The sequence below is a fragment of the Rhineura floridana genome, chromosome 1, assembly GCF_030035675.1.
Source record: "Rhineura floridana isolate rRhiFlo1 chromosome 1, rRhiFlo1.hap2, whole genome shotgun sequence".
Taxonomy (NCBI): domain Eukaryota; kingdom Metazoa; phylum Chordata; class Lepidosauria; order Squamata; family Rhineuridae; genus Rhineura; species Rhineura floridana.
This window is the reverse complement of record NC_084480.1, coordinates 295,483,357-295,509,324: the sequence shown is the minus strand read 5'-3', so window position 1 is coordinate 295,509,324 and position 25,968 is coordinate 295,483,357. Positions and strand designations below refer to the sequence as shown.

The 25,968-nt window shown below is 41.0% G+C and overlaps 1 protein-coding gene across 3 annotated transcripts in view; it reads left to right on the top strand.

The window, feature by feature from the left end:
* The window catches only part of CSMD3 (CUB and Sushi multiple domains 3), a 1,044,618-nt gene that overhangs the window by 1,008,969 nt on the left and 9,681 nt on the right, over nt 1–25,968 (top strand). For all 3 annotated transcript variants that reach the window (XM_061605340.1, XM_061605331.1, XM_061605321.1), the window contains 5 exons: nt 6,446–6,625; nt 12,270–12,335; nt 19,909–20,067; nt 21,025–21,137; nt 24,939–25,026. In XM_061605340.1, coding sequence (XP_061461324.1) covers nt 6,446–6,625; nt 12,270–12,335; nt 19,909–20,067; nt 21,025–21,137; nt 24,939–25,026 — 606 coding nt within the window. The remainder of the gene's footprint in view (nt 1–6,445; nt 6,626–12,269; nt 12,336–19,908; nt 20,068–21,024; nt 21,138–24,938; nt 25,027–25,968) is intronic.

The window sequence follows — 25,968 nt, the reverse complement described above, 5'->3', positions numbered from 1 at the left end:
TTTATGTTCCTGCTTCATAAAACTATGGATGCACTGGGATTAATGCCTCCTGTTGAGCAGCCTCCATCAGCACCCACCAGGGGAAACAAAAGTCTTGCAGAAGCCGAAACCTGCTGTGTCTTCCATTCTTATTCTGCTGCTGGTCCAAGAAGTTGCACAGTCCGAGTGGGTCAGCCTCTTCATTCTCAACAGAAGGCCTCTCGGGCCAACAACTACTACTCTTTGGACCCTGCATTTCTGGACCATCTGAAGGTCCCGGGGGTGGATGCCCCTGTATACGCCCCTGAGAGTGAAGTCATGTGTAGTGAAGGATGGAAGTGATGCTGGTTAGCCTTATGTGAGGAAATATCAGTGAGGAAATATCAATGTTTAGAGACACCAAACCTTGTAGAAGGTTATAAAAACTAAGTGAGCTGTTGAAGTATCAGTGATGTCGCAGGACTCGGTGGATTTCAGCATGGGCCACTCCAGCTTCATCTCGTGCAGCCACCTGCAGCTCGCCTTCTGCACCCTGCACTTCTACGTACGTTGCCTTGGCAAGAACGGTGTCCTTGTCAGCGGCGCCTTCCAGTGCAGGGGCAGCCCAGGCCTCCAGCTGCCCCCACATCCTTCTGTTTGCCATTTTTGGGATCACCTGGGAAGCTTGTGAGACTTTGGGGGCGATTTCTGTGTATTGGACCCTGGGTGAGAGCCAGGGTGGATGGGTGGAGTCCTGGGTGGGAGCCAGGAGGTTGAGAGATGTTGAGTGGAGAAGTGCAAGACAATTGTTTTAATATTTGTTAATTTGTATTATGTATGCATTTGTATTGTGGCTTTATTGTATATTTTTATAATATCTGCTGTTTTATCTTCTGTACACCGCTTAGAGATTTTTATATATATTAAGCAGTATAGAAATGGCTTAAATAATAATAATATAAGCAAATCTCTCAATCTCTCTTCCCCAAAGGAGCGATTCTCAGTTCAAAGATGTCTCCAAATGCAGGATTGATTATGCTCTTGGTAAGACTCATGATGCTGAAGAGCACTATAGCAGCATCTACTCCATCTTCTTTGTCATTCTGAAACAGATTAATCCTAGCAACCCATCCTAAGTGTAAAGTTCTCAAATCAGTTTGCTATCAGAAATTAAAAATGGAGTCTTTGCCATCAATTTGCAAGATGCTTCAGATCAGCAACTATTTTACATCAATCAGTTGTTGTTATACATTCTTTATTTTGACTTTTAGCCATAGGCCTTATGCACATATACATAAAAATATTGTTAAAAGATCACAGGATTATAAAAGAAAAAACGACAGGTAGCTATATCAAACCAGGGATTTGGTGACAAAGGACTCTCTCAGTTTTTGTGCGGCCAGAGCGAAATTAGCGACTGCCTGGGACATTAAGTTAAAATTATCCGATAAAAGCACGTTTACCTTCTCCCTATTGGAGCAGGGCGATAAATAATCTAAAAAATACAGTAAAAACTTTCGTCTGGGGTCCTCGTAGAGAGGGCAGTAAAGTAGATAGTGAGCTATCTCCTCTACTGCCTTACAGCCATATATACAGTGGCGTTGAGCCACTGGGATGCCACTGTATCGGCCTTCTAGGTAGGCTGTAGGCATGACCTGAAAACGAAGAGCAGTAAATGCTCTTCTGATATTGGCTCTGTCGAGTGTGTCCAAATAGTTGGACATACAATGATTGAGTTTAAAACAAGGGTACCAAGATGAAAAGGGGGCCGTCGCTATAGACATCCGGTCCTGGCTGGCGTCACTATCAAAAATCCAATTTCGAAGTGCGACTCTGCTTAGTTCCGTCAATTTGGTTTGGGGAAGATCATATTTGGAGAGTATCCTCTGACATTCTGTGGCCCATCCACCAGTCTGCATTTGTTCGTGCCAACACTGTTTGGCCAAGGTTGAATTTTCCATATTAAAGATTCTGAGCCAGTACCGTAAATATGCTAAGTCAGTGCGAGCTGCAATTGAAGGTAAGCCAAGCTCAGCTCTAAGATGGGCAGATGGGGTCCCCATTGGAAGACCTAACACTTGTCTCATGAACATATTTTGTGTAGGTTCTAAATTGGTGCTGGCGGTAGTTCCCCACAGCTCTGCTCCATATAAAATCTTTGGGAGTATTTTAGTTTTTAATATTTTATCATGGGGAGGATAAGTTGTCCTTCTTGGGTGAAAAAAAACCTTTTGGCAAGACCCAGGGCTTGGGAACCGGCTATTGTCGATGCCTTTATTTGCGGGACCCAAGGAAGTCTGTTAGATAGGTGGATTCCAAGATATTTGAAAGTGGAAACCTGCTCAATGGGGGCCCTGTTTAATGACCAGTTGTTCTTGGCGTTCATAAATTTGCCACATACCATAATTTTGGACTTAGATTGATTTATCCTTAGATTCTGGGAGTGGCAATATTCCTCTAATTTTAGGATCATTCGTTTGAGGCCAATTTTTGTTAGAGAGCAAAGGGCCGCGTCATCGGCATTGAAAAGGATGGAGATCTTTTTGGCCCCTATAGAGGGGAGAAAGAAGGTGGGCAATGATAGTGCCTCTACCATATCATTTATGAAAAAATTAAATAAAAAGGGGGCTAATAAGCAGCCCTGTTTCACCCCTCTATACACTGGGATTTTAGATGAGAGGGTGCCAGTGTTATCTATACGCACCTGGATCGCATTGGCCTGGTAGAGGGCTCTAATCAGCCAGAGTAACCTTTGGTCGATGTTTGTTTGGGCCAGTTTCTGCCATAAAAGCCCTCTGTCTACTGTGTCAAAGGCCGCAGTAAAATCAACAAATGCAATATATAAGGATGGCCATGCTTTAGCTCTTGTTTGCATCAATCAGTTTGAAGGAGGTATATCTGCACTTCCCTATTTTCCCCTAGCATTGGAGATTCCTCACATTCGCCTATGCCATTCATCATTTTCAGTACAGGGCTCTCCCTTTTGGTCTGTCTTCAGCATCATGGGGGGTTATGAAGATGATAGTTGCCCCAATGGCTTCTCTTTGCCTCCAAGGAATCCACATCTATCCCTACCTGGATGACCTCCTGGTGAGGGCCGCCACTTTAGATATGGGTCATCATCACATACAAATCACCCTTGATGTGTTAGGCTGGTGAGACTTCATAATCAATCAAGAATAGAGCCACTTGGTTCCATCACAAAGGCTCCACATCTTGGAACCACATTGGACACCTTTCGTGGGATTGTCACTCTAAGTCCAGAATGAGTGGATGTGATCCGTCAGATGGTGGAGCATCTTGAGGCCTTCAGTTGGTGGGTCTGATGTTATTGGCCAAGGCCGTGATACTTTTTGTCTCTACAATTCAGATTGTACCATGGTCAAGGCACCACAAACTTCCACTTCAATGGGTACTTCTGTTTCAGGTGGACATTTTGTGAGGGTCAGCCATCAAAGTATACAGACCTCAGAAGCTCTCAACCATTCCTTGATATGGTGGACATGTCGGGACAACTTGGTGAAGGGTACACCCTTCCAAGACCCTCTTCGAACGTTTGTCACCACCGATGCCAGTATGTCCAGTTGGGAGCCCACTGCAACATTTGATTCATGCAGGGGACATGATTGTAGGGGAAGGCCATGCACAGCATAAACTGGTTAGAGCTGCGAGCGGCTCAGCTGGCACACCTTCATTTCCAAAACCCATTTTCATTGGCTCACAATACATGTGTGAAAGTACATGTGAACTGTCAAAGGGGCACCCGTTCTTGGAGTCTACAAGCAGAATCAACTCTTCCATTCAACTGGTTGGAAGTCAACTTACATTTCCTGCTGGCAGAGCATCTGAGCAGGGAGCTGAACATACAGGTGGACTGGTTAAGTCAGCAATGAGTCACTCCGTGAGAATGGAAGCTGCATCCCGGAGTATTCATCCAGCTACAACACAGGTTCAGAACAATCCTGATTGATTTGTTTGCACCCAGAAAAACTCTCAGCTGCCCCAATACATCTAAAGGTTTCAGGACAGCAGGGCAGTGACAATGGATGCTCTGATGGCACCATGGCCATGCAGCCTGCTTTCTGCCTTTCTGCCAGTGCTGTTGGTCGCCAGGTTTCTTTGCAAGCTATGGCTGGAATGAGCACAAGTATTGTTGGTGGCCCCCTGCTTGCCATGCTGCCTATGGTTTTCCAATCTCCAGCGCCTTTTGGTGGACCCTCCCTGGGAGCTGACCCTCCAGCCAGGTGTACTGTTTCAGGGTCCCCTTTTGCATCCAGATCTGGGGTGGTTTAAGTTAACAGCCTAACATTTGAGTGGTGACATCAGAGTCATGCAGATCTCAATGCTTCTGTCATTGACACTAACTTGGCTTCTCATCACGCTTCTACATCAAGGATCTATCAGAGTACCTGGAAAGCATTTGCTGTCTGGTGTTTGGGTCATAAGGTTTTCCCTTTGAAAGCTACTGTCCAGCATCATCTTGGGTTTTGCCATTCTTGATTACAGATGAGTCTGAAGCCTAATACCTTACAGCACCAGGCCTATTCCATCCATTTTGTCATCAAGGACTTTTTCTTCCTTGGGCACTCATCTGCTTGTTATTTATTTCCTCCAAGGGGTAGTGCAATTTTGTTCTCCTGTTGTGTATCATTTTCTTACATGGAGTTTACAGAGAGTTTTGCAGGCATTGCAGCAACCACTATTTGAACCCTTACAGTCTCTTCCCCTCTGCCTCATATTTTATAAGGTTCTATTTTTGGTTGCTGTCACCTCAGGATGGAGGGTTTCTGAGTCCTTGTGAAAGATGCTGTAGTTCCTAGCCACAGAGAGAGCTGTGGCTAGGAACTACTGCATCTTTCACTAGGATTCAGTTTTGCTCTGACATTTATCCTGAAGGTTAATACTGCCTATCACCGAATTCTGGACTTGATACTGCCATTCTTCTGTCAAATTCCAGTGCATCCGTGAGGAAAGGCCTGGCATTCTCTCGATGTTCTGTATACATTGAAAGTGTACATCTCTCAAGCATGGGATTTTAGATGGACAGACTATTTGTATCTTTTCACCCCTGTTCATTAGGGAAGAAGATTTTCTCACTTACCTTGGCTTGTTGGTTGTGAGCTTCCATAACAATGGCTTATGACTCATTGTACTTACCTGATTCACAGGGGATCTCTGCTCATTCTATTAGGTCGTCTTCGGCTCCAGTGGCTTTTTCAGCTAATGCCCCATTGATAGATATCTGCCAAGCTGCAGCCTAGTCCTCACCTTCTACTTTTTTCAAACTTTATAAAATTGACTTGTACACTACCATTGATACCTCTTTTGGGAGGCAAGTTTTGCAACAAGCAGTTTCATAAGTGCTTTCTTGGTCTTAGGTGACAGTTGTGGCTCAGTTGTGGACCACAAGCAGTTGTGGTCTGCTTGGGTACATCCCATGTGATGGGCTCAGACCCCGGAAAATGGACCATTGGTCTTAGGTGGTTGTCTGGATCTGAGACCATCACATCCCTTCCTGTTTTGGACAGTGGTTGCCTAATTCATGCTCTGTTTTGTGTGTTGACAGGCCAGTAAATGAACTGTCAAGGAGTGTCTGTTTAGTTGATGATTTAGTTATAATACTTTCTTACTTGTTTTTTGGCCTTCATTGGTCTTTTCAATAAATTGCTAGTTTGTTTTCATCCTTGGTTCTGCAGCTCATGGTTTCTTTTATATCTGTTTACTGTCACTGTTTGTTCTTCTTCAGTCTTGTCATAAAATGGACTGAAGTGGGATCAGACTGGGTGTTGCACTCCTTGGGTTCTTACTGCATTTCCTGCCTTTGGATATTAGGTGGCACTAATAACCCATGTGATGGTCTCAGACCCTGGAAAACCACCTTTCAGGTAAGACCAACGGTCCATTTTGTGGTGTTTAGTGTATTTTAGTGGATTGTTTTACTATGTTAGATAATATCTGTGCAGCAATCTTTTTAGACTGTTGCTGTTTGAATTGTTTTAAAAATGCTTTACCTGTTTTTAATGGTTTTATCAATATAAATGTTTTCTGTAAACTACTTAGAGGGTTTTTACAATCAAGTGGTATATACATTTTGTTAAATAAATAGATATTTGTTATTTTAGTGTCATAATGCTGTATATTTTATTTTTGTTTATTTATTTTATCATATTGACTCTCTGCCCTTTCTCTCAAAAGGCAGCATACAACATAAAACAATTTTTAAAAATCTTAAAACATATACAATGCATAGTCAACCTATAAAAAAGTAAAATAGCATCAGCTAATAGCCACAGTGCAAACAGCTTAACTTATTTCTAGCCTGAAACAACTGGATGAAGGAGTATATTTTGAAATTTTGTCTAAAAATAGCCAGATGTTGGGGACACCAATTTTGTCTGAGAGGGGGCTCCAAAAGTGGAGTCCACAACTGATATTTTGTCTTATATTTTGTCACATCATATAAAATAAATTATGACTTAATTTTTAGCTCACAGCTGCAAACAACCAGAATCTCCAGTGCACACAAATGTTGCAGGGATGGATCTTCCCTCACTTGGTTATACCCTGATATACACCTGCCAACCTGGGTTCTTTCTAGCAGGAGGATCAGAACACAGAGTCTGCAGATCTGATGGCACATGGACAGGGAAAGTTCCCATCTGTGAAGGTAATTCCTTGCATCTCCTGTTTGGTTTTTTTGGGGGGGCAGAATTTATTTATTTATTCATTTAAGATATTTGTATCCTGCCCTTCTACGCTACAATAGGGCACTCAAGGCGGCTCACAATAAAATCATACACAGTAAAAAAAAAATGCAAAAACGTTAAAATAGATTAAAATAGATTAAACACAGTTACGAAATCTAGGGGAGTGATAGTAAAAGGAAACTAAAGAGGTAAAACCAAAAAGAGGGGAAATAAAATAAGTTTCAAGCTATATATTTATTAGTCCCTTCCAAAGGCTCTCTGGAACAAGATGGTTCTTAGATGGTCTCTTAGAGGCAAAAAGTCTTCCTTCAGAAAATGGAAGTCTTGTCCGAATGAAGAAAATAAAAAAGAACACAAACTCTGGCAAAAGAAATGCAAGAAGACAATAAGGGATGCTAAAAAAGAATTTGAGGAGCACATTGCTAAGAACATAAAAACCAACAACAAAAAATTCTATAAATACATTCAAAGCAGGAGACCATCTAGGGAGACAATTGGACCCTTGGATGATAAGGGAGTCAAAGGTGTACTAAAGAACGATAAGGAGATTGCAGAGAAGCTAAATGAATTCTTTGCATCTGTCTTCACAGTGGAAGATATAGGGCAGATCCCTGAACCTGAACTAACATTTGCAGGAAGGGATTCTGAGGAACTAAGACAAATAGTGGTAATGAGAGAGGAAGTTCTAAGCTTAATGGACAATATAAAAACTGACAAATCACCGGGCCCGGATGGCATCCACCCGAGAGTTCTCAAAGAACTCAAAGGTGAAATTGCTGATCTGCTAACTAAAATATGTAACTTGTCCCTTGGGTCCTCCTCCGTGCCTGAGGACTGGAAAGTGGCAAATGTAACGCCAATCTTCAAAAAGGGATCCAGAGGGGATCCCGGAAATTACAGGCCAGTTAGCTTAACTTCTGTCCCTGGAAAACTGGTAGAAAGTATAATTAAAGCTAGATTAACTAAGCACATAGAAGAACAAGCCTTGCTGAAGCAGAGCCAGCATGGCTTCTGCAAGGGAAAGTCCTGTCTCAGTAACCTATTAGAATTCTTTGAGAGTGTCAACAAGCATATAGATAGAGGTGATCCAGTGGACATAGTGTACTTAGACTTTCAAAAAGCGTTTGACAAGGTACCTCACCAAAGGCTTCTGAGGAAGCTTAGCAGTCATGGAATAAGAGGAGAGGTCCTCTTGTGGATAAGGAATTGGTTAAGAAGCAGAAAGCAGAGAGTAGGAATAAACGGACAGTTCTCCCAATGGAGGGCTGTAGAAAGTGGAGTCCCTCAAGGATCGGTATTGGGACCTGTACTTTTCAACTTGTTCATTAATGACCTAGAATTAGGAGTGAGCAGTGAAGTGACCAAGTTTGCTGACGACACTAAATTGTTCAGGGTTGTTAAAACAAAAAGGGATTGCGAAGAGCTCCAAAAAGACCTCTCCAAACTGAGTGAATGGGCGGAAAAATGGCAAATGCAATTCAATATAAACAAGTGTAAAATTATGCATATTGGAGCAAAAAATCTGAATTTCACATATACGCTCATGGGATCTGAACTGGCGGTGACCGACCAGGAGAGAGACCTCGGGGTTGTAGTGGACAGCATGATGAAAATGTCAACCCAGTGTGCGGCAGCTGTGAAAAAGGCAAATTCCATGCTAGCAATAATTAGGAAAGGTATTGAAAATAAAACAGCCGATATCATAATGCCGTTGTATAAATCTATGGTGCGGCCGCATTTGGAATACTGTGTACAGTTCTGGTCGCCTCATCTCAAAAAGGATATTATAGAGTTGGAAAAGGTTCAGAAGAGGGCAACCAGAATGATCAAGGGGATGGAGCGACTCCCTTACGAGGAAAGGTTGCAGCATTTGGGGCTTTTTAGTTTAGAGAAAAGGCGGGTCAGAGGAGACATGATAGAAGTGTATAAAATTATGCATGGCATTGAGAAAGTGGATAGAAAAAAGTTCTTCTCCCTCTCTCATAATACTAGAACTCGTGGACATTCCAAGAAGCTGAATGTTGGAAGATTCAGGACAGACAAAAGGAAGTACTTCTTTACTCAGCGCATAGTTAAACTATGGAATTTGCTCCCACAAGATGCAGTAATGGCCACCAGCTTGGACGGCTTTAAAAGAAGATTAGACAAATTCATGGAGGACAGGGCTATCAATGGCTACTAGCCGTGATGGCTGTGCTCTGCCACCCTAGTCAGAGGCAGCATGCTTCTGAAAACCAGTTGCCGGAAGCCTCAGGAGGGGAGAGTGTTCTTGCACTCGGGTCCTGCTTGCGGGCTTTCCCCAGGCACCTGGTTGGCCACTGTGAGAACAGGATGCTGGACTAGATGGGCCACTGGCCTGATCCAGCAGGCTCTTCTTATGTTCTTATGTTCTTATGGTTTTCAAAAGTCTCCAGAACTACATCAGGCAGAGAGCAGAGTGGGCTTCTTGGGGTAGGGTATCCAAAGCTTGGGGGCCACAGCTGAAAAGACTCTCTCCTGCATGTCTGCCGACCCAGTCTCTCCCAGCCCTCCCTAAAGATGCCAGGGATTGAAACTGGGATCTTTTGCCTGCAAGACAGATGCTCTACTATTGAGTCAAGGCCCTTCTTCTAACCCTGTTCTTCTCCTGGTGGCAAAACTCTCATAATAATGATTTACATGTATCTTCTGCTTTTCCTCCTAAGTAGTTCAGTATGACAAACATGCTTAGAGAACACAACTGACCTTCATTTATATAGTGATCACCATGGATGAGCTGAGGTTTGAACCTTGGACTCCAAGTTCAGCATTTTATTTACTATACACAGCAATGGCTTACCAGAAATTCTCTCCAAAAAACAAGCAAACAAAAACGGGGTTCAAGATTTTGTCCACCATTATTTTCTAGTTATAAGTGCATCTGAAAGTGCTATATTCTTTAAAACAAAATGAAGAATAGGCAGATAAGCTGCTGGCATTTTTGTTTAAATATTCCTTTGCTTTTACTACTTCCTGCATGCCCAGATTTGATTATGGTTTTGGGGTGGTGGTGGTAAAGTTCTATGTTTGTTAAATAAATTAACTGGAGAGCAGATAGCATAAAGACAGTCCCCATGGCATTTCATTCAGTAGTGCACGACATTATGCAGGATGATCAGCTTTCAAAAAGTATGTTCTAGCACAAACTTGTAGAGCCTTTTTGATCTTTTTGGTATATACAGAAAACCTGAAGAAGACTGCCACTTTCAAATAGGAAGGTCATTAGGAGAAAAAGCAGCATGTTCCTCTGTCCTCTCTTGTCGCTGATGAAAATAGTGTTCACATAAAAATGACTGCACTGGTGACTTTAAAGGAATAAAGAATTATGTTGCTTTCATCTGTCTTGTAGTGATCCAGGTTACAAAAGACATCACAGTAATAAGGACACATGCAGCAGCTGTAAAGTTGGTCTACCTTCAGCACACAGACATCTTTCATTTCATAAATTCGTATTGATCCTGACGTGTATCTTTTATGCAACCCCAGCCTATTGAGAATAGTGTGACTTTGGTTTGAGAAGTGTAGAACTGGTGCCATTTTCCATTTTTTTAAATTCTGCAGATTAGGACAGATTAGGACACTTTCACACTCTTAGAAACTTGGCATTTCTTATAAGATTGCCTGACACAGCCTTGAGGATACCAACAGGTTTATGACTTGGCTCCATTGACTTGGGCAGGATTGTTGTTGGTTTTTTCCCCAGCCAGACAGAATGGGTTGTATTTAACGCAGCGCTAAACAGATTGTTGTCAGTGCAAGGATTTAACCAATTAATGTGCATAATTTTAAATAGCAACAACAGAGGGGAACAAGCAGAATGAGGACCACAGTGCATGGAGAAGGGATGGCAAACCACAGTCCCAACAAAATCCCTGCCTGTTCCCTAGCTGATACTAGACCTTGATGGGAAGTTTCCATTGTGCTCCAGTTTGATTTTATGCAATTCATTACTTGAAGAGCAGAAAGGAGGAGTGACAGGGTTCATGTCCTATCACCTGGTAGCCGAAGACATTGAACCTAGCGTTGTGCCAAACTTCTCTTCAGCATTTTTGTTTCTGACTGGATCATTACTGACAATTAATGAGAAAAGAAACTGCATCTGAAAATTATCAAAGGGGAAATTAAATTTCAATGAAATTCTAATGGTATGGAGGTACGGGGTTTTGCTGTCTTCACATTACTTTTGAAGTGGCTAAGGGGTCTTGTGAGTATCCTTTGTTTCATTCTGCAAATCATCTCTCCAGTGGACTGTGTTCTGCAGCTTTCCAAGAAACCCATGCTTCCTGAAAACCCCATGACATCCTCAGCTGGGCTTTTTTGTAAGTATGGGAAGCTGGGGAGGCTGCCTTTATAGCTGTTCGTTCTTATTTCTGTTAAAGTGAAGTATTTTAACTTTCAAAGAAATTAGCGAGGAAAGATTATTTTAAAAGGTAAAAGAAGATTTTCCTTTAAAAACAAACTCACGAGGCATAAAGAGCTCAAGTGCTTGGAGGCCAGCCTCGTCAGCATCCTACACTTAGTCAAAGCCCAGGGGAAGAGCATGAGGTGATTTCTCCTATAGTGATCTTCATATCAGGAAGTGTGGCCGTGCACCCAGGGAGGTTGCAGAGCACTGAAGAAATGGTTAAATGCAATTAATGGGAGTAAAACACACACACACTACCCTCAGCCAGCTTGAAAAGATAACGTAAAGCCAATTCTGCATCTACTGAATTACTGAAGCACCCTGCAAATGAAGCAGAAAAACAGAGGAAGCAAACTTTTGAGAAATTGGAGGACAGGTTTCTAAACAACACTATAAAATAGGGGGACTTTTAACTGTGGAGACATTTTATGAATCTGCACCTCTGAGTAATACATGCAATTCAAGCAAAAGTGTCAGCCCTTTTTTCCAAATTAATACAATCATGTAGATCACAGAAACTGCATGTAGAGCTCCCATTTTATCATAAAATTGATTTTTCCACAAAACCCCAATGGCAGTCCCAGTTTCTACAGGCAACTGTCTTGGCACCACCAAACATCTTAATTGAACCCATGTAAGGCCACATCTGCAACAGAAGCTTGAACCAATTATAAACTACTACAAATGCATGGCATCGCTGCAGAAGGAACTGTGTAAAATGCAATTTTGAGAAAAAGTGGGAAGTTTCTAAAAGTTTTCAGCGACTTCCAATTCATATTAGGAAAAACTATGATGATTAAACAGTTTAATTGCCAGTTTGCTTTTTGTCATGCACATACAGCCAACATTATATTCAGATTCAAAACTATGAATGTAATCCAGATTCATAAAATCCATGGGAATTATGGTAAAATCATGACTGCACAAAAACACAATGGTTTGCATGTGCATAGTAAGATGATCAATTGATTTCAGTTGAACTCAGCTCCTATCACATTTGTGTTTTAGATTTATGTTTTTTTCCAATATAGACGCATGGCAAATGTCTTACTTGTTTGCTCATTTGTATGGTAACCACTTTGGTTTTTATCTTTAAGACACTTGTATCTAATTCTACATGTAATCTATGGTAACTTGTATAGATGTCATAACAACTGAATTTTTATTACTTACATCAACAGCTGGTTCCAAAATACTGGTGAAAGACCCTAGGCCAGCTTTGGGAACACCAAGTCCTAAATTAAATGGTGAGTACCTTTATTTTAACCATGGACTAACTAGACAGTTCAGGAACAGGACAGAAAAGAATTTAACAACTTTTTGCTAGGTCACAAACGATAAATGAGAAATCTGAGAAATGTGTAAAAGCATGTGGTACAAGTGAAGGTTATGGTAAATGTAAGATGTAGGGTAAAAGGGACTCAAATACAAGATAAGAAATTACAAGACCTATCTGGGAGGATCTGGGAAAGGCTGAAAAAAAGAAAAATCACAGAAATTTATTTGACCAATTTGAGCTCAGCTCTAGTTTTAAACACATGTGGTGGAATGCCCATATGTACAAGCATTTTAGGAACATAAGAAGCTTCCTTACACCAAGCCAGACCATTGATCAATTGATCTCATTATTGTTAACAACAACTGACTGTGGCTCTCCAGAGTTTCAGACAAGAATCTTTCCCAATCCTATCTGGAGAAGAAAGAAAGAAACCTGGAACCTTCTGCCCTACCATCTTCCTTTTTGATTGACTGGGAATGATTTCATATTTAATATTATTAGTTGCTCCCTCTCATTAAATCTGTTAAGATATTAGTAGAGTTACCTTAAAGAAGAATTTTGAAGCAGCCATGTAGAATGACCCAAGGCGGAGGGGTGTTTGCCGCCACCCCACGTTGCCAGAAGGCTCGGGAACATTCCCAAAGGGTTCAAAATTGCATCACATGGAGCTGCTTGGGCCAATCCGAGTAAGGGAAGAGCAGGGCATATAAGCCAGCTCCTCCCTCAAATTTTGCCTCTCTTTTGCCTTGCGGCACCCCCCCCGGTCAGTATGGGCTTTGCTAGTCGCCAGTTGGGGCTGAGTAGGAATGTTTTTGGGGGGGGATGCTGATTTCAGCATCCCTTTCATTTTGCCTACTCCATACTGCTGGGATTTGATTCAATTGGCTAAAAGGGGGGTTTGGGGTTGTTCGCTTTGGCTGGTATGGAATTCAGGCAGGTGAGGAAGGTGGGGTACAAAATAGGTGACCGAGGCATTGTATTAAAGGGCACTCACTAGGGAACCACCAGTCAGGCGTGGCTGGTGGGGATCTTGGGGGTGTCCTTGTGGGACCAACTTGCACATCAGGGTGAACGCCTGTACGGCGGGGCCAGGGTACGGAGGTTGGGAACATGTGATTGACTCTATTGGCAAGGAGGGATTAGTTCACCCACATTCTTTGCTAGGGAGTCATGGTCTGTAGAGACTGACATGCCCAGTGAACTGGAGGGATAAATCCCTCTCAGCCAGGTATCCTCCCCTGCCTGAAGAAGCTTTAATTTGGTAATTGGCAGAAATTGGATTTAAATATAATTGTTATATTTTAAATAAATATAGCATTATTCCATAACTGTGTCATGAGTCTTCTTTGGTGTGGTGGCAATTAGTAACCAACATATTAACAGCAATAGTATTACAGCTCAACATGTCCTTTGCATGTTAACTCAGAAGTAGGTACCACTGGGAAAATATGTGGAACGTTCTGTGAAAATATTAGCTTAAAAAAAGTATTAATGAAATTACAGCAAAGACACCTGTGATGTTCCTGTATTAATGTATATATGGTAAGTGCTGTTTGTATAGAAGATATGTGGTAAGTGGAATGAAAGAGGAGGGGGGAGTAAATGAGCAGTAGAATGCTGGATGATTGGCTGAGTGTTTGGATGGCTGAGAGTATAAATGGAAGGATGACAGTTGAATCTGGGTGGAACGTTAGTGGGTTGTTTTGGTGGAGTTGGGAGGTGGGTGTGAGTTGGTGTATGTCAGGAGAGTGTGGAGAAAGAGGGAGGTGGAGTTCAGATTAGTAATAAGTCAAATATCACAGTAATAGATGAAACCATAAGCTTGTAGATCATTATCAAAGTTATCTTGTTATTAATGTTATTTAATAAATACTATTTTGGTTTACCGAAGGCCTGATCCTTGGCTGGGGTTTCACAGACCAGAAGGGAGGGTAAGGTTGAAGGGAAACAGTAACAAATGGTGGCAGCGGTGAAGAGGAGAAGATAACATTATAAGTATCCAGAGCAACCCCGAGTTATGAGTTATCTGCATTGATACAAGGGGGTTGGGAACAGCATAGGCACGCAGTCACGAATGTAACTGGATAGAGAGACTCAGGCAAGGTCTCTGGGAACATTGGTTGTAGAACGTGACTGGTGTTGCTGCCTAGCAGGGGGATCTATTGAGATCTGTGCTAGAGCGGAGAGAGAAACCATAAAAAAGGACAGTCCGGACTGGTGGAGTCCCTGGTGGTGCCTAGTGAAAGGCAGTAGCCACGAGCAGGTAGGAACCTGACAGGGAGAGCCAGGGAAGGGCGTCACAGGTGTTGGCTGTAGCGGTGGGATACGGACAAAAGAGAGTCCCTAACAGTGGTGTGGCAAACAGAAATAACAAATAAAGATTACTTGTGAGAGTGACTGGCAAAGAGTGTGTGGCAAAGAGTGAGTGAACTCCAACACCATGACTGAATATATAAAAATGAAAAGAGAGGAGCTGGTGGAGAAGTGCATAACATTCAATTTACCTCATGAGGGTAAAGGGGTAGATGAACTGAGGGTAGCACTAATAGGATTTACAACTGTCCAGCAAAAACAACCTGTCAGGGAAGAGACCCCAGAAGGGTATTCAAGCAATCCTGCTTATATAGAGTATTTGAGAGAGAAGTTAAGATGGGAGGCTGAGGAAAAAGACAAACAGCGGGAGTTGGCAATTGAGAGATTGAGGAGGGAAACTGATGAGAAAGACAAACAGAGGGAGTTGGAAATTGAGAGAATGAGAATGGGGTTTGAGGAGAGGGAGAAGCAACGAACATTGGATGCGGAGATACAGGTGGAAAAGTTAAAATTTGAAAGAGAGAAGTTTCATTCTGATGAAACAAGAAATATTTTGCAAGATCTCTTTTTTTGGACTTGCTTTGCAGAGTAAGCTTAAACTGGATTGTCTTTTTATGCCTATTAGCTTCTAGCTGTTCCATCCATACAATATAGTTTTGTTGTCAATATAGTTTTTATCTATTTTATCCAACTGGAAGCATTCAGAATGTGATTCACTTAAATGGTTACAGTGCAATCCTGTTCATGACTACACAGAACTAATGTTCAACAGAGCTTACCATCAAGTAAATGGAAAGGGCATAAGCATTGAAGCCTAAGAGGACGTTAATCATTACTGCTGCTGCTATTTCATGGTGGAGTAAGCGTGAGGAGAGAACATTAGATACTTTGTCAGAAAGGAAAGATGCAGTGTTGGAATAAATGTGTTCAGCTACCACTAATCTTTCTTTTCCAAGTTGTGATGCTGCATGGATCACCTGCATGGATTGCAAAGTCATTTCTCGGCTGCCTCAAAACAACAGTGCTCTTCAGAAGTAATGTAAATAGATCCTATTGATGAAAGAACTCATACTACTTTTTTATTATTCCATCAGTAAATCAACAACTGAATTTTCCAGTACTATATTTTGATAGCTCACTGCCACAGTCCCTCTGTAAATTAAAGAAAGTGAAGATGGGCTTTTAGAAGCATCATGTTTATCATCTTTTTTTTTCTATTTCAACCCATATAATGTTACTACTTGAAACTTAAATTCAAATCAAAGTCTCTTTGTTTGTTCCTTTTTGAGAAAACAGCCTCATTATCAATGGTTGTCAAAAGTGATCCTGCGATACATGTTTGCAAACTTTAACAGTGTTTAAGGCAATTAAGTTAAGAAATGGCATTTGTTCCTCTGTTTCAAGGATTATCCATATGTGCATTGTTTGCATATTTCTAGGACGTGTGGTTTCTCTGTATAGTAAAACATAAGGGAAATGCATGTAGCATATGGATTATAAAGATATTTTTTGAAGCTTTATAGAACTACTGTTAAAAAGCTTCCAATAAAAAGGGACATTAGATGAAGAAATCATCTGCGTTTACCAGGGTTTTATAGATCAGGGATATGGAGCTGGATCCAGTGAATAGTCCAGATTGGTGACATCCACTAAACCCTGTGCAGAGTGCTTGGCAAGCACCAATGATCAGCTGATGTTGGAGCCTTAACTCTCTCATCCCCTGCTTGCCAAATTTGAGAGGTGTCAATCACATGATGTCACAATGTCAGATGAGTCATTTTTGACTGTACAGTTTAAAAACAAATTATGGGGGCAAAAGCACAGTGTTTTACAAGTCCTGACAATTAGCTGCTTATCAGGACATACAAAGTCCCATACACAGCACTTTGTGGGCTCCAACATCAGCTGAGCATTGATATTTGCCAAGCACTCTGCACAGGGCTTGGTAGGTGTCACCGATCAGCTGAGTTGTAGTGCAGGACAGTGCCTACAAAGCCCTTTTACATAGGCAGACACTGTAATTGTGAAGCGTCATACATGTGTGTTATTTTGTCAGAAGTCTGCATGTTGAGAAGCCAATTGGCTTTGTATAGTATGCTTAAGTATTATGGAAAATAGGTGTTCAGAGTCTTCCTGACATTCTTATAAGTAATTTAAAACTGTCAGTATATTTTTTTCTTAACCTTTTCTTTCAGCCATACTTCTTAGGTTGCAATCAGGAATGGGGAAATCTGTTTAATTTTGGTCCATATCACTTTCATATGCATCCCCCCTCAAAGTCACTCTTGTTTATGCATTAGTCTTCATTGATAATTTTAAACATTGGAATGTTCAGAAAGTGTGGAAGCTGGGAAGTGCAGATATGGTCACTTTAGATATGTTCCTTGAAAGAATGTATTGTTGCATGCCACCCCAATATCCGAGCGGTGAGATTTCCAGGGGTCCCTGCTCTCACCCAGGATTTGGTTTCCTTGGAAAGAAGGTCAGCGGAGACTGTGGTGTCTTTCTGAAATATGGTTTATTTATTTACTCACATTCCAGTCTGAGCTTAGGATGGAGGGGTTCAAGGCATCAGCAGTCCAATATCCAGCTTTTCCATCAGGGTTACAGGAGGCACCCCAAAGGTGGGCACTTGATAGACCCATTAACCCACCTGGTCACTCTATATGATTAACAAAAGAAACTCATCTGACCAGCAGAGTGGGTTTCTCACCCCCAAGCACAGGATTCCAAATCAGAGGCTGGAAGGAGACTCAGAAATAAACCGTCTCAACCCCAAACCCATAACAGTATTTTTCAAGCATCCCTGTCTACAATCCTATGCACTTGCCTGAGAGTAAGTCCCAATGAACACAGTGGGACTTACTCCTGAATAAAGATGCGTATAATTGTGCTGTAAATTAGGGCTAAGCAACACGGGTGTATGCTGCTTTTCTATAACTTTCAGCAGCAGTGAAAAGTGCTCCTCATTTATTTTTTCAGGGCCTGCAGTGAAAATGTGTGGAATTCTTTGCCCATTCAGAATGAGGGCAGTCAATTCCACTTGCTGAGATTACCCATGTGAGCAGTCTGGGAAACATTGCTTTTATTCTTAGCTTTGTTTGTCCTTGGTGACATCATAATGTGGATTATCTGACTGGCTATATGGCTGTAAGGAAGAAAATTGGTGCCAAATGAACAGCAGATGGGTGGGCAGTGGCTGCAAACAAGGACAAAAAAAACCCCAAACATTGACAGAGGAAGGGTGTGGGGAACATTTTGGGCTTACTGAAGTGTTACTTTTACATCAAAATATGTGACCATTCATGGCAACCCTAGTCTTAATTACCTGCCAAGATTTGTCTACACAATGAAGAGCACCTCTCTCTCTCTCTCTCTCTCTCTCTCTCACTCACTCACTCACTCACTCACTCATTCTCACTCTCACTTACTCATTCTCACTCAAACACACACACACACAACACAATATTCATTTGTTTATATGATCTAGCCAAAGTTAAGCAGCTTTAAATCCTGTTAAGCATACACTCAGTTCACCCATAGAAATCTGAGGAAAATGAAAAGTAGTTAACATTGACCAGATCATGCTCCTTGTTTTTACAGTCATGAGAAGGGTGTTATGTTTTGTTTTTAATTAAACAGTTTGAGTATGCAGTTGGCATTGTCACTACTGCTCAACTTGATGAATTATGTGCATATAAAATATAATGCAATAACCTATCATTTAGCTAGCATTTTTGGTCCAAGCATTGACATTCAAAAGAATTGGACATTGATTCAAGAAATAAAGAAAGACAGGAGCTCAAATGGGACAGGTGGGCATCTGACATCCCTAACAGTTGTATGGATTCATACACACATACTTTAGTTCTTCTGTCTGCCTTTGTGGTGTACTGCTTATTGTCACCAGTTATGCTATTATTTCCTTTCACCAATGTTGTTAGCATGAATTAATCATAAGTGTGGGGATGGAGAATACAGCAAATGGGATGGGATGGGATGGGATGGGATGGGATGGGATGGGATGGGATGGGATGGGATGGGGAGTACAAAATGTGCTGTTAGCCTGTTACAGCTCCTGGGTAACTATATCTTAGGTAGGCTAATAGCTCAGACTTATCAGCTGTTGGAAAACTGATGATTAGGAAACAAATTCCTGATTGCTCTGAATCAGAGAACTGTCAGATATTAGAAAAGAGACAGTCCTGCAGCTGAGGCTATATTTGTGTGTGTGAGAGGGGGGGGCATGTGCAAATGGCAGTATTTGAGTGAGTTGGAGGGAAAGCTCTAACTTGGCTGAAGAGGAGACAGGTAGGTGCGCAGGGCCTTTGTCTGGTTAAATCTGATATGGGAGCAATATACACATAGCTATTGGTTTTTTTCCTCTCTTTTTTGTAATAAATAGGGGGAGGTTCAATTAAATAGTCAATGTAGCAACCCACCCGTGATTAGATAGGTATTTATACAAGTAAGTGCTTTCAGGTGAGAGAAAAATGCTTGGAATATCTTTATGTGAATGTTAAGACACATGGAATCATATTATGGCTTCTAAAATTTCCCCTTGCATCTCTTTCCACAATTCAATAATTTTGTGAATTGTGAATAATTCCTTGAGAAACAATATTCTTTTTTCTTCTTTATGGTTTCTATGGAGTTCCACCAACAGCCTAAGCATGCACATGCCAGACCTTTGGCACCTTTGACATGGTTAGGGGTGTTTCTGCCTCTCCATTTAGCTAATGGAATTTCATTCTCTGTATATGAATTGAAGTGTGTATGGGAACCATCCAGAACAGATTTTGGATGAGGGGTACTGCTGGGGAGAGGAGGAATTACTGATGGGTGCCTTCTGTCAGCAGAATGGAACCAACTGGATTCCACCCAGTTGGATTCTACCCTTTCTATACAATTGTCTATATACAGGCATAAAAAGTTGGGTATAAACTTGCGTTTTGACCATATCCTTTCAATATCCATGTAATATTTATTATTAGAGTTTTTAGTTAGCACAGATGCAGTTAAGGGTAGTTCACAGATGGGTTCTCAAGCATCATTACTGTGCATTATGCATATATGTGCTAGGTTCTGTGAGAATCATAAATATAATTTCCAATAACAAAAATAATTGAAGAGGAGAGGTAATGAGCATCTATTCTCATTTTAACCTGAGTCATTACAGGGGCATTAATGGGGCTCATTAATATTTTGGATGTTTTTGTCCCTTGCAGTTCCTGATGATGTGTTTGCCCAGAATTACATATGGAAAGGCTCCTATAATTACAAAGGCAAAAAACAACCAATGACCTTGACAGTTACAAATTTCAATGCAACATCAGGAAGAGTGAATGCAACACTTACCAATAGCAATATGGAGCTGTTACTTTCAGGTAAGGCCATGGAAAAAGCTATAACCCATATATTTCAATCTAACCCCCAAGATTTAAATAGAAAAAAATTGTTCTAAAACAATGAGTAGCTGCTCACATATACACTTTCACTATGTAGACATCTCTGCCAATACATGGATATTTAGGAAGCATGGCCTGTGTTGTGGAGGATATCAGGGTGGACCAAGCAGTAGTGTCGTGCTGCCCCTTCTCCTACATGACTGAAGAAAGTGACTGAATGGGGCTCATATGAATGTAAATTTGCAGAGAGCAGCAGTGGCCAGCTCCATGTAAGAATCCATTGGATCTCAGCCATCTTTGCTAGAGCCTGCAAGAGTGCTCCATCATAATTTGCCAGAAAAAGTAATCCAAGGAATTTATCAGAGAAGATCATTCATTCATTCTGCTAAAACCTGTCAGTTTAACCTCAGTTTTTAATATTTTCCTGAGCCCAGTAATTCTTTGGCAGCAAAAGGAGACACCTGGCAATAGCTGGGTATGTGCTACCTCTTGGCTGATCAGGCTTAGATGTGGATAATAGTTTGAACCATCAGAACACAATGTAGGCTTCAGGCCTGACTAATGTTTCACATTGATTTCAGTGGGACAAAAAACCTGGATCCAAACCACAGTGTGTTCTCTGTTTCTCATTGCCCAAATGTCTCTTAGCCTTTTAATAGTAGAACAGAGGGAGATAGCAATGGAAGGAGAAAAAGAGAAGGAGACATAATTGGGATGGGGATGAATAGAGGTGACCAACTCCCTACATTACATGATTTGAATGTGTAATGCCTCAAATATATTTTTCCCCTAGTTAAATATCTGAGCAAAATGTAAATCACTGACCTTCAGGTCTTGCCTGTGTGATTGTAAGGACTTCCCTTGAAAAATGTGAGGATTTTTTATAGCTCAAATTACTTATAAGTGGCACAGATCAACTACTTTTATATTTTACAGGGGTGTATAAAAGCCAGGAAGCCCGTCTAATGCTCCATATATATCTCATTAAAACACCATCCCATACTTCTGTGAACAAACTGAAGGAGGAGAAATGGGCAATGGATGGCTTTGTGAGTATAGTTCTGGCAAAATCCAATACTGTCTTTATAGGAAATGATGGCTTGTGCATGAGACCAGAAAAAAAGACATTTTAAAAATGAAAGTTTAATTACCAAAGTTAAAAATAGGATCATACAGACAGTTGCTGAGAGGGCAAGAACAAATGTGGGTGCTAGAATGAAGTGGCATTCTAAAAGGTCTGGGAAAATGCCACTGATAGAATTATTCTTAAATTGTACTGGTGGGGGAAGTCGACATACAGTTTGTGCAGACACTTGTTCATTACTTTAAAAAACATCTTTGCATTAACACTTCATTGTTAAAACATGTGATACTTTTTCATGTTCTGTAATATAGTGACAGTAAGATTCATTTGCTTTGCATTTGTACACAACAGAATACAAGCTGCTCTATCCATAGAGTGAGTGGTTTGTAGGAATATAGTCCTATTGCTTGGCATTCACCTTTAGATGCACATAAGATAGAGCTCAGAATTAGGCAGTAGTTGCCCCAAAGGTAACACTATGGCAATGTTCATTGTGTTGCACTTGAGCCATGGATCAGAATCAGCAATAGTGTCACAGACCCCATCTACATTGTACATTTAAAGCAGTATCATACCACTTTAAACAGCCATGGCTTCCCACAAAGGATCCTGGGAACAGTAGTTTGTTAAGGGTGCAGAGAGTTCTTAGGAGACTCCCTATTCCACTCAGAGAGCTACAATACTCAGAGTGGTTTAACCATCAGTCTCTCTTCCAGGAAACTCTGAGAACTGTAGCTATGTGGTATGATAGTGGTATGATACTGCTTTAAATGTATAGTGCAGACAAGGCCACAGATTGTGGTGGTGAAAGGTGCCAAGAGTGTCTTATGCTGTGCAGCGATGCTTCATAGGACACTTAGAGACACAGGAAGGTGCTTCATACCAAGTCAAACCATTAGTACATCTACTTCAGTATTGTTGACACTGACTGGCAGTTACTCTTCAGGGTTTCAAGCTGCAGGTGGAAAATGGGGACAACTGGATGTACCAGTACAACATGCTTTGACAAGAAGGTTGTCATGATAGCTGCTGGGAGTACAAATTGTTCCTTGTACAACAGGTGGAATATATTTTAGCTATAAGGACAAAATCCAAATTAATTATAATGGCAACACTCTGGTTAACTGGATATGGAATGCAGCAAAAATCTTCATATTCTTAATCCTTTTTCCCACCCTGGAATCATTATGGCTGTATTTCTAGATATACAGTAGAAATTACTAATTTTCAGCCAAGCTGTGGTTTTATTTATTTATTTATTTATTCATTCATTCATTCATTCAAATTATTTATTTATTTATATCTTGTCCTTCCTCCCAGAAGAAGCCCAGGGCGGCAAACAAAAACACTAAAACAACTTTAAAACATCTTAAAAACAATTTTTTAAGAAAAAATATGAAAACAAAACATCTTAAAAATATTTTTAAAAACAACTTTGAAAACATATTTAAAAGCAATTCCAGCACAGACTCAGATAAGGTTTCTACTTAAAAGGCTTGTTGAAAGAGGAAGGTGTTCAATAGGCGCTGAAAAGATAACAGAGATGGTGCTTGTCTAATATTTAAGGGGAGTGAATTCCAAAGTGTTGGTGCCACAACACTAAGGTCCACTCCCTATGTTGTGTGGAATGGACCTCCTGATAAGATGGTATCTGCAGAAGGCCCTCCCCTGCAGAGTGCAATGATCAACTGGGTATACAAGAGATAAGACAATCTTAAGATTCCAAGCTGCGTAGGGCTTTGTACACCAAAACTAGAATCTTGAACTTGGCCCGGTAGCTAATTGGCAGCCAGCTGAATTCTTTCAGCAATGAGATAACATGTTGGTGATACCCTGCCCCAGTGAGCAGTCATGCCACCAGCTGCAAAATGATTTTCCTGCTGCATTAATTTCCTGCTCCTATTCCATCGGGTATCATATTCCAGCTTCTAATGCTAGAGCCAATTGGTAATGTATGAGTCTCCTATATATGACATGAGAATTCCATGATTGGAACTTCTGACATCTTTTTATATTACATAAGGAAACTGTGGGTTATACCAATCTGGACTGCAATAGGGGCAAAGGGACAGAGATGGGCTATATATATTTGTATCTGAAACTGATTCCCCAACATTAACCTTTGGTAACTGGAATCATACACCAATCATTTATGGGGAGCAGGTGCCCCTCCAGATGTTGTTGGACTCCAGCTCCCATCAGCCCCAGCCACTGTTGCCAATGGTCAGGGCTAATGAGAGTTGTTGTCCAACAGTATCTAGTGAGCCACACATTCTCCACTCTGGCTTCAAGGAATGGGCTGAATGGTTGGGACTAAAAACAAGGTCACACAAACATATCAGTGAGCAGTTGTCATTGAAAAAAGGGCAGTTCCCATGCTAACTATGTACATTGAAGACATTGGTTAGCTGCTATTGTCACTTGCCAAGTTCTGTGCACATTGGGCTACATTGTTGTTACGTGCCTTCAAGTCGACTACAACTTATGGCGACCCTATGAATCAGTTACCTCCAAGAGCATCTGTCATGAACCACCCTGCTCAGATCTTGTCAGTTCAGGTCTGTGGCTTCCTTGATGGAATCAATCCATCTCTTGTTTGGCCTTCCTGTTTTTCTACACCCTTCTGTTTTTCCCAGCATTATTGTCTTTTCTAGTGAATCATGTCTTCTCATGATGTGTCCAAAGTATGATAACCTCAGTTTCATCATTTTAGCTTCTAATGATAGTTCTGCTTTAATTTGTTCTAACACCCAATTATTGGTCTTTTTCGTGGTCCATGGTATGCACAAAGCTCTCCTCCAACACCACATTTCAAAGGAGTTGATTTTTCTCTTATCCCCTTTTTTCACTGTCCAACTTTCACATCCATACATAGAGATCGGAAATACCATGGTCTGAATGATCCTGACTTTAGTGTTCAGTGATACGTCTTTGCATTTGAGGACCTTTTCTTGTTCTCTCACAGCTGCCCTCCCCAGTCCTAGCCTTCTTTTGATTTCTTGACTATTGTCTCCATTTTGGTTAATGACTGTGCCAAGGTATTGATAATCCTTGACAAGTTCAATGTCCTCATTGTCAACTTTAAAGTTACATAAATTTACAAATTAAAGTTACATACATTGGGCTACAATGGCATGAAAAAGCCAATTATGTCTTACCGAGGTGACATGCTGAAATCTAACCTGTGTGCACTGTGTGCAGCAGTGCAAGACATTGTCCAGTGATGGCCAGGCACCCCCAGGTACCATATGACTTATCCCTTAGCTTGCCCAAGATCAAGCACATATTTACACCCACTTAAATTCCTTTCAGTGATAACTGTGCACTAGGTGCCAGCCCTTGAAAGATAACCATTTTATACAGTACATATAAAAAAGAACTAAAATAACACATATACTAGTTTTCTTGGCTTTAGATGATTTATTTATAAGTTGCTAAGAGTAGCTCTTTGTGATAAATGTGCAAAGCAACCACACTGAAGGAAATATTTTTTCCTAATCTCTTTTACTGATAGCAATCTCAGATGTTAATAAAAATAACAACACATTTTCAGGCAACTCAGACACAGAGATTTATAATAGCCCACATACTCTCTTAGCTCAACTACCTCCTGCTTGGAAAATCTATTTCCATGAAAAGTACAGAATAGTGGCAAGTAGCTGAATGGTTTAAGTGCCTTGTTTCAGCCTGAATTAATAACCTTCTTAACGTTTAACCAATATATGTATATCCACTTTAATTATGTTCCTTTTTGAAATCTCTTTAGGTTTCTGCTGAGCCTGATGGTGCTACCTATGTTTTTCAAGGATTTATCCAGGGTAAAGATTATGGGCAATTTGGACTTCAAAGACTAGGTAACCAGTAGACATTGACTGCGACATTTTAAGCCCTGTGCAGTCATTTGGGATTCATGTGTGAAGTGGCTCAGCCCGACTTCCATGGATTAATTAGCTATGTGTGCATAGAGCTGTGTAATCATGAACCCTGTAAAAATTACCACCACTACCCTGATTTCATGGAGAGAATCTACATGTGTGTATTTTACATGCTTATTGGTTCCATGCACACATAGCCAATCAACACTTATTTGTTATTAAATTTATATCCCGCCCTTCCTCCAAAAGGGAGCCCAGGGCAGCAAACAACAGTGATGAAATACTTTAAATGAAAAATCTTAAAAGCAAAACATGTGGAGGTCAGTAGTGTTGGCGGGCAACAGCAGGCATGATTCTGCTCTCCCCTTTGCATATTGATTACACAGGGATTCTGAATGACTGAATATGATTCTAGTTCTGTTGTTTCTTGATAAAAATGATTGCATCTGCTGGAGTACTGAAATATAACTTTAAATTCTGTGTATAATACACAGTAAACATGACTAATATTGGGTATGTCTACTGAAAGTATGTCCTGTCCTCACAACCACCTTGGTGCATGACCATAGGAAGGTTGAACTATGTTGATTTTAACTGCTGCCAGCCTCTCATGTATGCATGTGCTACCACATACAGGCTGCAGTGTTGGGCACAGCATCATTACAGATCATCCTAATTGTGAATTAGAGACAGCATGCCAGAAAAAAGCAAATACTAAATATGACTACATCACCATAGGTTGAGGACAGCTAAAGTAAACAAGCTGAGTTTCCCCCCTCATTGTCACCATTCATTGAGTTGGTTGTGAGACTAGGTCCTAAAGTACTCTTATACAGAAGTGGTATTCTCATCTAAGGGTACTATAGCATGTAAGTGACATCAAGCTGGGCTGGAGCAACATCCAGCATTCTTTTTCCAGCA